The 16214-nt window shown below is 37.7% G+C and overlaps 2 protein-coding genes across 3 annotated transcripts in view; one reads left to right on the forward strand and one right to left on the reverse strand.

Moving 5' to 3' along the window:
- LOC137171307 (uncharacterized) overlaps positions 1 to 16214 on the reverse strand; it is an 82128-nt gene that overhangs the window by 49311 nt on the left and 16603 nt on the right. The gene's annotated exons all lie outside the window — the stretch shown is intronic.
- On the forward strand, positions 17 to 12205 carry parm1 (prostate androgen-regulated mucin-like protein 1). Its single transcript, XM_067574623.1, has 4 exons — positions 17 to 171; positions 2860 to 3756; positions 7335 to 7413; positions 8574 to 12205. Exons 1-4 carry the CDS (start codon positions 138 to 140, stop codon positions 8644 to 8646), a joined length of 1083 nt encoding a protein of 360 aa, XP_067430724.1. The 5' UTR covers positions 17 to 137; the 3' UTR covers positions 8647 to 12205.

Consider the following 16214-nt stretch of genomic DNA (forward strand, 5'->3'; position numbering starts at 1 on the left):
GCCTCGCCCCCAGGCTCTCATAATCAGTCACCTACAGTCAACGGCAGCCAGACACACTACAGCTGTCTACAGGGAGCGGAGAGCGCAGAGCTGCAGCTACACAAGTGTTTCTGGAGACTCTACAGCACAGGCACACGATGATGAGGGTCAGCCTGCAAACTCTGACAACATGTAAGTAAACTCTGACATCTGTTTCACCTAGAGATGAGCCTTTAAATACGATTCCTCTCTATCTCTGTTTATGTAGAATTAATGTCCTTTATTGTAAATGTCTGTCAGAAGGGGCAGGAGAATTCAGCTGAACCAAACTATCAAATCACACGCAAGCTAGTTCTGAGCAGAAAAAATGTTTTTTTATACACAATATATACAATTATAATAATATTGTAGGAGAGATCACCTGTCACCATCCTGATGAAGGTGAGATAGCCGAAAACATTTAGTGAATAAAGCATGCTGACGTGTTTTAATTTTCATAAAATCACCTGTATTAACATAATATGCCAACAAGAGTCTATGTGATTGCTTACAATGCAAAAAAAGTATAAAGGTAGCCTTTCAGTGGTTTAAATCCAGTAAAGTTTCATTTGTTTTTTTAAAAGTGAGAATTTTTAGTACATAAGATATTTCCACTGGTGTTGACATAAATGCATTCCAATGATTAAACAGATATACGTGTCACCAAAGCTCAGAGGCAGGAAACCTTTTATCTGTTTTTAACGTTGACTCTCTGAAGAACGCTGTGCTGTATAGAAACCTGCGGCCAACGTTTGACTGAAGTCTCACGTCATAGGAAAATGTGTCAGTAGAATAACTCATGGTCCCTTTTTCAGTTGAATTTTCTGCGAGAGCTTGATTTTCTGTCACAGTCTGATGCTGAAAATCCCTGCTTTTTTATTAATTTGCAGTATGTTAGAATCATGCAGTGACTTTCTTTCTGGTCCTTAATAAAATAAAATGCTAAATTTAAAAGACTGTCACCAGAGTACTGTGAAGACGAGAAAACCTTGAACGCATCATACCAGATCTCTGTGTTGACTTCCTGTTCACTAAACCACTGATGAAAAAACTCTGCTTCCAAGCACTCCTGCTTAGATAACTTTCAGCTTATTCAGTGTGAAAGTCATCTAGGAGACTATCTAAGAGAATTATAACTAACTTAGATAATTCTGTAAAGACTTAATTGTAAGCCTCTTAGGTCTTATATTTGTTCTGAGAGTGACATCAAACGTTGGTGAAGCTATTTTTTTAAGTCCCAGCTACTGAAATGCGGACAGACTGCACTGTTAAAGGATACGACTGGCATTATTCTATATTTTTCCTATTAAGAACAAATCCCATGAAAAGACCCAAACCAACAATGTGTTAGTCTGTCTCTCAACTCTCTCAACTACTCTACTTTCTGATTTCCCTACCCCATCTATGTCTCTCAGTCCCAAACCCATGTAAAGCTTTAAAAATGAGTCACAAATTAATAGTTTCATTTTTTTTAAAAGTCCCATAATATCCTAAATGGATCCTATTCCTTATGGAATAGTAATAGTTTTGAAATGGGATATAGAACTTGAAATAAAATATTGACTGTACAAAGGAAATATGGACTGCTCTATGGATGAAGAAATTAAGTGTATTAAATATATGAAGGTGACAGGAGCAAAAATTAAATGTGGAAGGTACATAAATAACTAAATTATGTAACAGTCCAGTTTGATGAAATATATGAAAGTGACAAGTGCAGGGATTAAATGAGGGATGTGAAATGTAAAGTCCAGTTTGATAACCCCGTCTTCATCCCGTTTATGTAGCAATTGTACAAGATTTGATGCATACACACACACACAAAACGTTGGAGTGCTTTATTAGATGAAGTGGCTCAATACTAAATGAGGAAGACACTATGTTTTATGAAAGATGATTTCATATTAAATATCCTCAGCCACATATTCTTGGAAATATAAAATTAAATGAGCAACTTCACATTTTACAATTACAGGCTATAAAGTGCCTTTTCTTAACAGTGATAGTGATGTTTGGATTTGAGTTGGGGGAAACCGGCGGCAATTTGAAATGGAATGAAGCCCGCCGATGGCGGACAACTCAAAACAGTAGTTGAACATGAAACTAGTGAAAAACGCAAAAGGCCCTCTCTAGGGCCAGTGTTTGGTTTGTCTATTCTAGGCTACTGTAGAAACATGTGCTGCAACATGGCGGGCTCCATGGAAGAGGACCCGCTCCCTATGTAGATATAAAGGGATCATTTTAAGTTAACTGAGAAAAAAGAAATGTCAGTCTTTTTTTTTTCCACGGACAGAAACTTGACAGTCACACGATGTGGATGCCGTAATTGTAAAACTAATACATTTTGCACTGTGGACCAACGTAGCTATTATACATTTTGATGTGAGACTGATTTGCAGATTAACATCTTAAACCCTGTCCAAAATGACAAACGAGTCATTGCATATAGATTTCAAGTGCAAACTCTTGCTGTACAAAATTGGTTGTTAGTTAAGATAAATCCATTAAGATGTACCTAGTTTCTAAGGAGGTCCAACAAAATGTTTGCAAAAATATACAAAATACAACAACAGCACAACTACGCAACAAATTAGAGCGATAAACTTCAATACCAATCAAATAAAACAAACAAAATTAGACTGAGTGGCCTATGAAAAACAACAAGAAAAATGATATGGCTCTGATGATTCCACTATGGTCTCCTTAAAGACTGTAGGGAGCATAAAAAGGAGCTGATCAGAGAAACAACAATATACGGTCTTATATGTGTTGAAACACGTTGTTGAGGGAATGCACTTAAAATAAACTTTGTAAGTAACATCTTTTTTTCTTGAATTGCAGGTCTACTATTGTGCTGTGCAATGACAACACTGACAGCAGAGGCATCCACCACACTAACATCATCCTCCTCAACAACAGAACGACACCTCCAGCCCACAACTGTGAATCCATCAACTAACCAATCTGCTAATGTCAACAATCAAAGTTCCACCAGTCCAACGCAGTCAAACAACAACACAACTTCCACCTCTGCAGTTACACAAAACACGCAAGTGACAGCCAGCACTGAGGACAAAACTACAATATCAACAGCTTCATCACAAACTGAAACCCTCTCAACATCTATCACTTATCAGACCCAGGACCCTACATCAGAGCTTTACTCAACAACTTCAACCAATGTAACATCAACCACCACTCCCAGCAATGCCCAAACCACCACCACCAACCCTGACAACACCAGCACTGACCCAACCGACACCACCATCCTTGACACCACCAACTACATCAGCAGCACTGCCCAAACCACCGCCACCCCCAACACCACCAGCAACAACAACAGCACTGACCCAACCAGCACCACCATCCCCGTCACCACCAGCGACATCGGCAGCACTGACCCAACCGACACCACCCCCCCCCTCAACACCAGCACCACCTCCAGCACTGCCCAAACCAACACCACCATCCCCCCCAACACCAGCACCACCTCCAGCACTGCCCAAACCAACACCACCATCCCCCCCAACACCAGCACCACCTCCAGCACTGCCCAAACAAACACCACCATCCCCCCCAACACCAGCACCATCTCCAGCACTGCCCAAACCAAAACCACCAGCACCACCACCCCCCAAACCAGCAGCACCACCCCTACAGCCTCCAAGACCACCACCAGTACCGCCTTAACAACCACACTGGTACATGAGGCACAGGAGTCCAAGGCTCTGAGTTCAGGTATGCAACTCCAAAAAGTTTTTTTTCTTGTTGATATTTATTCCAGTAGTAAAAGTGTTAACACAATGTCAAATGTGTTTATGCACAGACTAACTATTCAATATTTATTTTACAATGAACAGACTCAGGAATAATATATATAAGTATATATATATATATATATATATATATATACTTTGTCTTTGCCGTGGTTATCAATGAAATCAACGATGAAGCTAGAGAGGAGCGGTATGGCCAAAAAATCTAAATATTTTTCAAGACTGGGGTTGATTCACAATCATTTTTTCTTTGCCTGAAAAATGCAGATACCTAGCATTTTTTAGACAACCGAGTAAGAATAAGTATCCCATAATTATCCCTATTAGTACAACATTCAACTTAGTAAATCATAGGCATCAAGTATCAGTTTCAGCACTGACAGAGCAGAAATGTCAGCTCACTAATTGATCTGCGGCTCTTTGTGTTTCTAGACAAGACTAGGCTCTAGGAAAAATCTGGCAGGTAGATTTAAACTAAAGTAGAATCTGGAAATTCAATGCAATTCAATTCAATTTTATTTATATAGCGCCAAATCACAACAAAACTCATCTCAGGGCACTTTACACATGGAGCAGGTCTAGACCATACTCTTCAATTTACAGAGAGAGAGACCCAACAATTCCTGTTGGACTGTTCAGTTGACTCTCAGCACTTTCTCTCATAACCAGAAATGATACCTCGTCAACAAACACAAACCAGATCGGTGTGATGAGTCGTTTTCACGCTGTCTCTCTGGACTCACTCTTACAAACAAACTCCTGCTGTAATCACTCATTGCCTCATGATGTGTCAGTTACTCATTAACTTTTTTATAGAAGCATTGTCAAAATAGTTTGCCAATAAACTGCAGATTATCTCAAAAATACTTGTTTCTCACGATAATCTGATGCAAATTGTCACATTAGGAGACACTCACATTTAGGGACAGACAAACACATGTTGCCCCACACACACTACACCTAAAGGAGCCCAACAAAGGTGATCATACGGCCCTGATTAAAGAGATCAAACATATGCATGCAGAGTCTAAGTGTACAGTATCTGTTCCTCCCCCTCTTTGACCTCCTTCAGCGTTGTCAGTCTGTGGTTAATATGTAAGTGAAAATGTTTCCTCTCACTGTTCCTTGTTTACTTTGCTGTCAGGTCTTCAGTAGCTGAATGAGTGAAAATGAACCACTGTCCTCTTTTCTTCATAACATGCATTCTCACCATATTATTCATTGTGACACCACAAGCCACTCATTGCACATTTCACATTTTTTTCTGTGATTGTTCCTGGTTTTTTGAGCTGTATGTATCATTTTTGGCCCTGAAATCTCCGTACCTTCATTTTTTCAAGATGCAATAAGCATGTTTTACAGCCCTTTATATCTGCCCATTCTTTCTACTTCTTATGTGTCTGCCCTGCAACTCCAAGTATTACGTGCTCTTCTCCAATCAAGTTTGTACTTTGTTCCTTGTGCAGGAATGTGAAGATAACTTCCTTCCCGTCATCAGTATTTGTTACATCTGATTATACGTCAACTCTTTTATGGCCAGGGTGGGGTTTTCTGACCTTGACTGCTTTTAGTCAAGATGTGTTGCTGAAATTGCTGTGTCATGCAGTGACTCTTTTTGACCACGTGAAACCAACAGTCAGGAACTGAATCTGGAGGGACTTTTAGGAGACCAGCAACACCTCCAACCTTCAAGAAGTGAAACCTTTTTGACTTAAGTTTTGCTAATTTCTTGCATCCCTTAATTTTTAGCCACACTAGCGTCATGGCTCTAAGGATGGCAATGTTGCTCTGTCTACAGCTTTGGTCCAGACTGAAATACCTCAACATTTAAAAAAAGAGACTGCCCTTAAATTCAGGATTCCAGATGATGTATCGGACTAAGAGTATTATATTGAGAGGAGTTTTTATGTCTCTGGTAACACGTTGACTTGGTCCAGCAGCTTTTCAAATCTGGCACACCTTATCGCTGTACTCATTCCAGACTTTTGATGAATGACTCGTCAACATTGGCCTGACTACACTTCCCCAAAGCTGCTTCTGTCCTCCGGTGTCAGAACACAGCCGAGTGAGCCGTCACTCAGCTGCAATTGGCCCGACAGTTGACTAGCAGGTTTCTCCCTCTGTTTTTATAGTATTTTGGGGCATTTTATGCCTTAATCTGGCAGTGACAGTAGAGAGATGACATAAATTGAAATGAGGGTAGAGAGAGATGAGGCAAGACCTGAAGTTGAGGGTCATACCACCAGGGAGTACTCTTTAACTGGTTTAAATTATATAATTTTAGCTGGTCAGAACATCTTGGACTGTAAAAGATTAAAAACTTGGTAAACAGGAGACAGAAACCTGGAAAATGTGGAACAGAATTTCCTTTACAATGTTAAACATAATCATCTAATATTTGCATTCTGATGTACTTTTGCAAAACTTTACTGTAGCTTCTCATTCACACTGATGGATTACTTTTACTGGCTACAGTAAATTATACAGTAAGTCTGCTGTGTGTCTGTGTCACTTGGAATTGAATAGGAATGAATTTTAAAGTCACACATACCACTGTGACTTTAAAATTCCACCTCTAGAGTGTGTATTGCAAAGTGCTACCTTACACTCCACCAATCCAACGTCAAGTGAGTTCAAAGATTCATGGAACAGCTTTGTTCCATGGTGAGTTCAGGATTGATAATCTACAGTAAATAGCCAACAATGAGTAGGTCCTTGTTGTTTCAACATCCTCCCAGTAAGAAGAAGCTCCTCCCAGCTCACTGCTGATATTTTTTATTGTCAACACAGTCCACCATAACTTGATGGTCTGTGAGATAAATTACTTGAATTTTGACCTTAAAAAGTGATGCTGAGAACGCTGTTTATTAATTGAACTCTGCCTAAGCTGTCAACATTTTATTGGGCTACATTACCATCTCACTGTACAAATATGATTTCACATCGACACAAAAAATAGACTTTGAGCTGTGTGTTCGGTCAAGTTCCCACAAGCAGATTACTAATTAATAATAAAGCTCAAAAGTCAGTTTGGTCTGCTGGAAAAAAAAAAAGATCTTAAGGTCATGGGACATTGTGAGGTAAAGTCAAGTCTTACCTGATACAGAGTAAGATATTCACCAGGTGAACAAGATTAAAGACAGTCACGTGGAGAAGGATAATCAATCGAGCCTAGTCACGTATGGTTCAGCCCAATCAGGGAACTATGAGGCGTGTTTAGATGACGATATGACATGAAACCTTGTGAAAATCACAGACAAAGGCTAATCACAGAGTAACCAAAGAGTTTGAAAACCAACAGGAAGGCTTAGTTAAGACTTGTCAACATTTCAACCAAATATTTATAACATAACAAATGTCAAATGCAAGCCCCCAAAAATCTCACCAAAGCCTTGCCAGACCACGATGATATGTAAAAAGTGGAAAGAACATTAGGAAGGAAATTTAGGAACTTTGAAACACCTTGTACAGCATCAGGTCAGCAGGACTAAAATGTTTTTAAAACTTATTTCCTCTCCCTCTTTCTCTATCTCTCTCCAGGACGTATTGCAGCCATTGTAAGTGTGGTCATCCTAACTGCCATTGTGGTGTTAGGTGGGCTGTACTACTACAGGTTCAGGTAAGTTCAAAGCTCATGTGATGACTTTTTGCCTCACTGACTAGTCAGTAACTTTTTTGCTCAATATTTTAAAAGCATAGTTAATCAAAATTACAAAACATATTTTCGTACTGCAGATAGTTTTCGTCTTATTTGTTGAGGGTTCTTCTGTTTGTTTGGTTAGTTTTTATCTTGTCTTTGTGAAGCTCACAGCACTGAAAAATTACATTTTAAAAAATCAAAGACATGCTTTTTTAGAGTCCTGGTTACTAAAAAAAGTAGTTCCCAGACGTTTCAATGAAACTGTTCACAACCAGCTTCATTCAACCAATTAAATTCAACCAACTGGGTTGTTTAAGACTTCCCAGCAGTTTTAAATGTTTGTATAATCAAAAGAGCAGTCATTCGTATATCTTTATTCCCCATTATCTGTTTGTAAATAAGAGTATTGACCAAAAATCTTTGTTAGAGAATATATTCCTTGTCAAACTGAGGTACATTTAGAGGACTGCGTTGTTGTAAAACTCCAGTCATTATGATGAAAATTCTTCCTCCAGTATCTCAATTGTTAAATGTACAATGTGTTCAGAGTTTAACCTCTTAACATCCACTGGGTTGCCAGCAACCCACTTAAGCCAGTTGTAAGTGGCTTAGCATCACATAGTAATGAGTAAAATTGGTACAATTTGGTCACTTGGAGATGTTTTGGAGAGGTTTGGGGACACCAGTGACACCACAAACTAAAAACCTCCCCTAAGATTAGGCCTAGAGGTCTGGAATTTTATCCAGGTGTGCTTGACAAGATGTAGAAGATATGTGGTGATTTGCATAGTTCTGGCATAAAACATGTCCTGTTTTGGTTGTGTTTTAGCCACATGCTAAACAAGCACATTTCCAGAAACTAGAACATATGACATAGAACATATTACCTTTCATATGAAGCCTAATACATGCTAATCATGCTAATAATTTTGGCCTCACAGTTCTTGTGTTATAAGATTTTCCATTTGGGTATGCCAAATAGGCAAAAATTTTAAAAAAAAAAGGGTGGATGTTAAGAGGCTACAGCTGATGACTGAACTGATGAAGTAAAAGATTAAAATGTCCTATATTAACTAACCTTATTTCTTTTTCTCCTTTCAACTGTTCCCACATTTTTTTCTATTTATTTACCAATTCAGACGTACATCCTATGGTCGTCTCCTGGATAACGCTGACCTCGACACTTTCACCAACCCCATGTATGACCCTTAGGGCTTAACTTTGGACCTCCAACACCAGAGATGACCCCAAAAACCAAAAGACCTCAAGTCTGCAGAAAGAGCCATTCTGCTCAGAGTGTGTTTAAAGTGTGGGTAATTAGTTCAGGACTGTCAGATTATATAACTGTGACAGGTAGCCTGATAGCTTGATTGCACTCAGTTGCAAAATGCAAAGCAAATGTAACTTTTTTCTTTCTTTCTTTTTCTTCTTCTGTACAAGCTGCTTAGAAAAGATGAAAGCAGATACAATTGCAGTTTTTACTCAGGTTGCCTTTCAATCCAGATCATGAACCTCACTGGATATTTTTAGAAAAAGGAGTGGATTATGGGAACCAGGTGTTTTTACAGTGGAAAAAAGGTTAAAAGTATGACCAAAACTTAACCCTAAGCCTTTGTAAAAAAGGAAAAAAAGACTTGTGTGACCACAAAGTGCAAATAATTTACAGTAGATTAACATCATGACTGAAAAGTTCACTTTTTTTTAATAATGGTTTGTTTTTATAGGCACCTGCTGAGATACTACTTCCTTACTTAAACTATGAAATATCACATTTTCAGTTATCAACCTAAATGTAGCTGGCAGTCTGGCAATACAGAGTCTATTATCAACACTATGGCACTTAGAAAGCACTCATCTACAAATTTCCTGCCTTTAAGTATCCTTTAAGCTTCAGTAGATCGGGCGGAGGTAGAGAATTAGCCATATGTAGTCAGACAAAATGGAGATCCTGAACAGGCTTGTGATGGCACATAACTGTTGTGGTATTTCCTGTATGGTATGATAGAACAGTGAGTGATGCACTGAAAGAACATGAGAATGAGGGAATAGCAATAAAATTTTAAGGAGGAAGAAAAATAGGAAGGAAAAGATATTAAAATAGAAACCAAGAACAAAACTGTATTGCATTTTCAATTTTCAGTTGGGACTTGACAGTAGACATTTTATTTGCATTTTTAAGCAGAAAAGTGAGAACTAAGGCTTGCTTTCATACATATGTTTACAAGGCAAAGGCATTTTGGACATTTTGAAGTGACACAGAGGGGCAGTGTTAGTGTTAGCAGCTCCAACAAAACAGAAAGGAGACTAATTTGAGGAAAATGTCTGAGGTTCTTTTCATTTGCTTTCAAATTAAGTCTGTAAAAGTGTATTTTTCCCATCTAAGGCTTTGCATAATCTGTTTTCTTTAAGAAATGTCTTTTGCATATATCAAATTGAATGGTGCAGAGGTTAGGAGAAATCTGTTTTCTAGTTCTTGTATTCATCCTGCCAAAAGCACTGGATCCCCACCTGCTCCAAGTGCTGGTCTGCACCTTTGACCTTCCTGTAGAGGAACCAAAACAAAACATTTCCTCACAGCAAACATTTCAGAACAAAGCTGCTCTAAATCCAATTGGAACTTTTGGAAAAACTCCATTAGGTCAAATGTGGCCGTAATAGTATGTGGTGTATGAAAAACTGTAAATGACCAATTTTAACCACGATTTATGAGTGAGTTTTTTATGGTTGAATATTATCTGTGTGGAGTTTGTTTGGGTTGTGTGTAATTTGGCTGTGCTTTGCAGCTCAGGCTGCACATTTGACTCAGTCAGTAGTTACAGTACTGTTTGTTTGCATTCAGGTGAAGAATTAACAACAGTTTTTATGCTTTTGACTAAATTTTATTGTATAATATGATTACTGTATTACATTTTTTTGTGAATTAAAAGTGATAAAAGAAAAATGTGAGTTCCTATGAAGATCATTTGCAGGAAACTCAGATAACAATGATAAAAAAAATGGCAGATGACACTGGGCATTGGGTTTAGGCTCTATGTGGGGTTGCTAATGCAGATAGGGTCATGGAATACTTCTAAAACTGTTGGATTTTCTAAATAAATGTAATGATATAACAATTGACATATTAATTAAAACCAAAAGGGTTTATCCTCTGGGGAGCAGGGATGTAGTCAGTGAAGTCCATTATATCCAGTCCATTAGATTTGATATTTCAGGGGAACAAGTGTAACTGAGAGTAGCACAAAATAAAAGGTTATAGGTCACAAAAAACATCAAGATTTCTCCTCAGGGGACAGTGAATACCCACAAAAATGTAATTAAAATCTAATTGATATTTGCCTTTGGACCAAAAGTAGTGCTGAGACAATTAGCCTATTGATTAATGAGTTATACAACAACAAAGTTGATAATTGATTAATCGTTCATCATCATTTATCAAGCAATAATGGCAAACTTTCTTTGGTTCCAGCTTCTCAAATTTGAGAAGGTGCTGTTTTTCTCTGGTTTATATCTTTATAAATTGAGTATTGGGTTGAACAGCCAAAACATGCAATTTGAAGACATCACCTTGGACTAAGAAATTGTGATGGATATTTTTTCTGACATCTTATAGATTAAACCATTAATTGAGAAAAACTATTGATAGATGATTCAAGAATGAAAATAATTACAAGTTGCAGCTTTAGAGGAACATGCTGGACAAACAGCACCTCCTACTGCTATCAGGGTAAAAAAGATTAAAACTAATTATATATCATCTATTCAGAGCTCACTCACAACACACGCATTTTACAAAACAACCGTATGACAACTTCTTGACTCATTAAAAATCATATTGGAATGAAAAAAATGGCAGCAGAGGGCAGAAAATATTTAGAAACCCTCAGCTTTGTGTTATCCAGAGTAACTGCTGTAGCTATCTTAATACAAAATCACAGAAGCTGTAATTATTGTTCAAAAAACATGTGAAACTAATAAAATGATACAACAACACAGGGTGTGTATAAAACACACATGGATGCTGATGTTCATCTTGATGTCTTCATCTCTGCTCCTCAATGGGCTGCAGAGCATTTATTAGTGTAAGCTTTAATAACAGTCCTGTCATCACTGCTCTCCTGTCGTAACTGCTCCCATTCTTCCTCTTTCACAAACTCTTTCCCATTAAATCCTCCTCTCCTGCCCACGCTCTCCTCCTCTCTTCTTACTTAACTACACACCAGCTTCCGTGTGATATTTTTTCCAACCTCCCGACTCATTCCTCCATCTCCACTGAGCCTCTACATTTGCCAACCCAGTCATGCCAAATCAGTTAATATACTCAGACCATCCAAACTGTGTATTGTTAACTTGTGGCCAAAACAATCTTGCTTGCATGTCACTAATAAAACTGGACAGTCATTGGATGCTTGAGCTCAGCAGTGTGCAGACAGAACCTGAGTGTCACCTGTTATGTTCTTTTGCACTCTCTCTCCTATTATTCTCAACTTTATTTCCTATCATATTCTCTTAAGATTCAAATAAAAAACCCTAAACTGATATTTTCAATGAATATTCAGATCCTTTAGTTAATTAGAAGTAGAAATATCGTGATGAAAAAATACAATTACATGAGATTTATGTACACGTATATAGAAAGTATCATCAGCAAAATATGCCAAAGTATCAAAAGTATTCATCAAGCAGAATGGCTCACAGCTTATATAGAATAGGTTATTATGGAATACCATTACTGATGCATTCATGTGTAAGCAGCATTTTAAAGTTGTAGTTGGGTAGTTTAACCCGTAACAATACACTGCTTTTCCCAAAAAAGTCCCATGTCTGAAAAGTCATATTTTGTTTTGGTTTGTTTTGTGTGAAAAAAACTCACCAATAAGTCTGTTTCCAATAAAAGTCAACCTATTATAAGAACTTTCTATAAATGAGTGTCAGTGTCTTGAAACAAAGACAGAATAAGGCACATAACACTATACTAGAATCAGGAAAATTACACTTATTATAAACAATTTACAATATATCACAATTATAAATAACACTATATTGTAAAAAATTCTTGATACATGTTTATTTGTGCTGAAAATATGGAAGAAAAAAAACTGCCTCAATGTTTAAATAATCTCACTGTCAGATTGTTCCTCTTGTAAAGTATACTCCTGTAAAATCAGACCTTTAGGAGTCAATAATAGACCAAAATTACTTGCTAAGATGCTGATTTGAAGGACAGGTTCACAGTTTTGGAAGTCTTTCTTAAAACAGTCAGGAGCCCAAATGTACATTGAAATAGGTTTTTCTCGCTAATCATTCCTTCTGTTCATACTGACCATTAGAAGATCCCTTCATAATGCACTTACAATGTACAATGTATGGAGGCCAAAATCCACAGTCCTCCTCCTGTGCAAAAATATATTTAAAAGTTTATCTGAAGCCAATATGAAGCTTCAGCGTCCAAATGAGTCAAATCAAGTAATGAAGATATCTTTTAACATTACAGTCTTTTTAGTGACAAAGTCCCTCTTTTTGTTGCTATACTTCCACGGCAGCTCAACAGGGAAACATTGTCCAAGAAAACAGGAAGCGGGAATGAAGTCAGAAAACTGACTTAGTATTGTCAGTTACACAGCAATATTAAGCAAACGTAAGCTAACATTAGCCATCATAAGCTACTACTCATATCAGACCCAGTGAGGCTATAGTAGTAAAACCTAGTAAAATCAATCAGTGTATTGAATTGGGCAAGGGTGCTTTTTATTACTTATGACTTACTTATAACAGGTAGCAAAGTAGAAGTATGAAGGAACATCAAATGGGAATACTTTAGCAATTGCGAGTACCTCAAAACTGTACCAAAGTGCAGTTGTTTAAATGTAATTTGTCACTTTCCACCACTGCCACATGTCCCTATTTATCATCATTACTGGGCAGCAGCAGTAATAACAGAGGCAGCTGATTCTGGTGCTGCACCGTTATTATCAGGCCATAAATACTCTAAGAAGTGTGTGTGTGTGTGTGTGTGTGTGTGTGTGTGTGTGTGTGTGTGTGCTCTTCTTTATAATTACACTGAAGGAAGGGCAGGACCATTTTTTACATAAGAAACATCTGGACAGTCAAACTCCAGCATGATATACTGCACAAGGACTTTTGAAATGACAATGAATATAAACATCCTGTGACAAATGAGCCAGCAGCCAGCCATTGTATTTGACAGATATGACCTTTGTCCGGACTACAAACCCCACAGCACAGTAATTTGTCAGTAAACTGGGAGTTGAATTCAGTCCTATATTCTCTGGGCGTTTATTTTTAGCTGTCAGACATGTATTTTCTTTCTCATTGAATAACAGGAGAAATGGCAGAAGAAAAGGGACAACAAGAGGTATAAGAGGAAGAGGTTGGCAGTGATATTGTTTGTGTGAACCACAGTGAATAACCAGAATTGTTCAATGCCCTCATTATACAGACGTGTCAGACTTTGAGAAACAGGAAGAAGCCTTTTCCTCTCTCTCTCTCTCTAACCCATTTGCTGAAAGCCCACAAACCAGTCTGGCAACATGAAGTGCAAAAGAGAGATAGCTCACATGCTGAAGATATTCAACACTTAAAACAGCTACACCCACCCCTAAAGCAAATTCAGCTTTTACAAGATAAAGAATAGACCATTTAAACGACAAATCACATTATCTCTCTCAATATTGATCTGTTATAATATTTACAAAAATATTCAAAATCACATGGCAAAATGTGGCATGGTATTTTTTTGTGTTTTACCACTAAATTCTACTGTTTTCAGTCAAATGCTCAGATCAGGATGCATTGAACTCATCATTTAAAGATCTGAACCAGACTTAGAGTCATGCTAGTAGCTCTGTGAGGCTGTAGGCAGCAGTAATTTAAGCTAAATGTTAACTTTAGCATGCTAACATGCTCACAATGATAATGCTAACATGCTGATGTTACAATGTTTGCCATGTTCACCATCTTAGTGAAGCATGTCAACATGCTAATATTTGCTAACATACAGCTGAGGCTGATGGGAATGTCATTAGTTTTGCAGGCATTTAGTCACAAACCACAGTGAGAGACTCGACAGACCACAACGACCTGCAAGGTGATTTTTATTATTGGAAAATGTTATCTAATAACTACAATGGCATTGAAGTGTGTCCTCTTCATTATGTGGTATTTCCCCAGACATTCTGAGTAGAGATCCTTGAAGTCTTTAGCTGGGCAACAGACTCAGGAATGGGAGAAATATTCTATGATAATTGAACTGTAAAACACTAAAAAACATTTTGAGGGGATCCTTCAATGTGGTTTTCAAAATCTGAGTAACTAGAAGTTGTGAAACTTTGGATGATTATTCATAATCGATATAATTTCATAGGCCTATTTTGGAGGAAGATGTTTCTCTCACAATCACATTTATATTTTAATATTTTTGCTCAAAACTTAAGAGATGAAAGAGTAAAAAAACATGGCAGTTTGATTAACAGCTTTAATGCCTTTTTGTTGTAGAAAGTTTTACTAATTTTTATAGGACAGTTACATGCTTCCTCACTGTTTTCCCTCTTCTGCAGTACAAATAGACAAACTAGCTACCGAAAACTGGCCTAATGATGCAGGTCGTAGTGATCCTTTGAGAATCTCCCAAATAAAAGTATAGGACAAGCTGAGATTCTGACCTGATGATGGCGCGAGATGAAAAGTCAGGAGATCACAAATCCAATCCATGTAATAGGCTAGTTGTTGAGATATTTTATGCTTCAACCCATTGCAAGTCAGAAGTCGATAGTTCCGAGTCAGTATTCCCAACTTCCAATCTAAATGCAAAAACATGGACACCCTGCAGCAAACTGATGTTTGGAGGGCCGGCTTAGCACACTTAAGACATATTTATAACACATTTATGATTTGTGGCTCTTGATGAACTTCAAGTGGGGAATTTGGACATAAATAATGATAAAAACTGATATAAACTGAAAAATGTAACAGTTGCGATGTGAAGGGCAACAAATCTTAACTCTGGTCTCATACCTTCAAAACCACACACACACACACACACACACACACACACACACACACACACACACACACACACACACACACACGTACAGCATATTTGCTCATATGCTTGCACAGGTCTGATAATAGAACGGAAACCGTTGTCTGAAATGCAGTTTCATTTTACATGGAAAAATGGGTAAATGGTTTCACTTTCTGCCCACTGAAGCTTCACCCCCACTGGTTTCGTCACATATTGATTTGCAAGCACTGGTAGGGTCTGAAAACACTTAGGCTTATCAGTCTTTTTTATGAGCTGCTAAAAGAAGAAAACGAGATGGGTGATACAGTGATGTATGAAGTGTTAGTGGATGTTTTATCATATCAACTTTTATAGAAAGGTGTACCACTGTAACCTCAATCCTTGGCAATTATCCAAACTTAACCAAATATCAGTGTTTATGTGGTGCCAACTAAAAAGGCAGAACTGCAAAATGCCTTTGGGGATTTTTCAAATGAACTGAAACTTGTTTGTAACGACTGAATGTTCACAACAGTCTGGATATAAACACAACAGCAACTCATTATGTCTTCAAACTCACACAAGAACAATGAATTCTGTCACACATACTGAAAACTGTCCTCTTCTGGAAATGTGATTTGCAATCTTCAGTATCTGCATCATTCACATATACTGAGACAACATGAAAGTTGACAGAGGAAGAGGTTAAAAAAAATGCACTATCAAAGAGGATCAGTGTTCACAAGACATTTCATTTTGA

This window comes from Thunnus thynnus, chromosome 19 (genome assembly GCF_963924715.1).
Source record: "Thunnus thynnus chromosome 19, fThuThy2.1, whole genome shotgun sequence".
NCBI lineage: Eukaryota > Metazoa > Chordata > Actinopteri > Scombriformes > Scombridae > Thunnus > Thunnus thynnus.

Bases quoted from the DNA above. Each gene is read 5' to 3' on its own strand.
- parm1 (XM_067574623.1), top strand. From the start codon at position 138: ATGATGAGGGTCAGCCTGCAAACTCTGACAACAT. The intron at 172-2,859 runs GTAAGTAAACTC...CTTGAATTGCAG, and splicing joins CCTGCAAACTCTGACAACAT to GTCTACTATTGTGCTGTGCA. The intron at 7,414-8,573 runs GTAAGTTCAAAG...TTACCAATTCAG, and splicing joins CTGTACTACTACAGGTTCAG to ACGTACATCCTATGGTCGTC.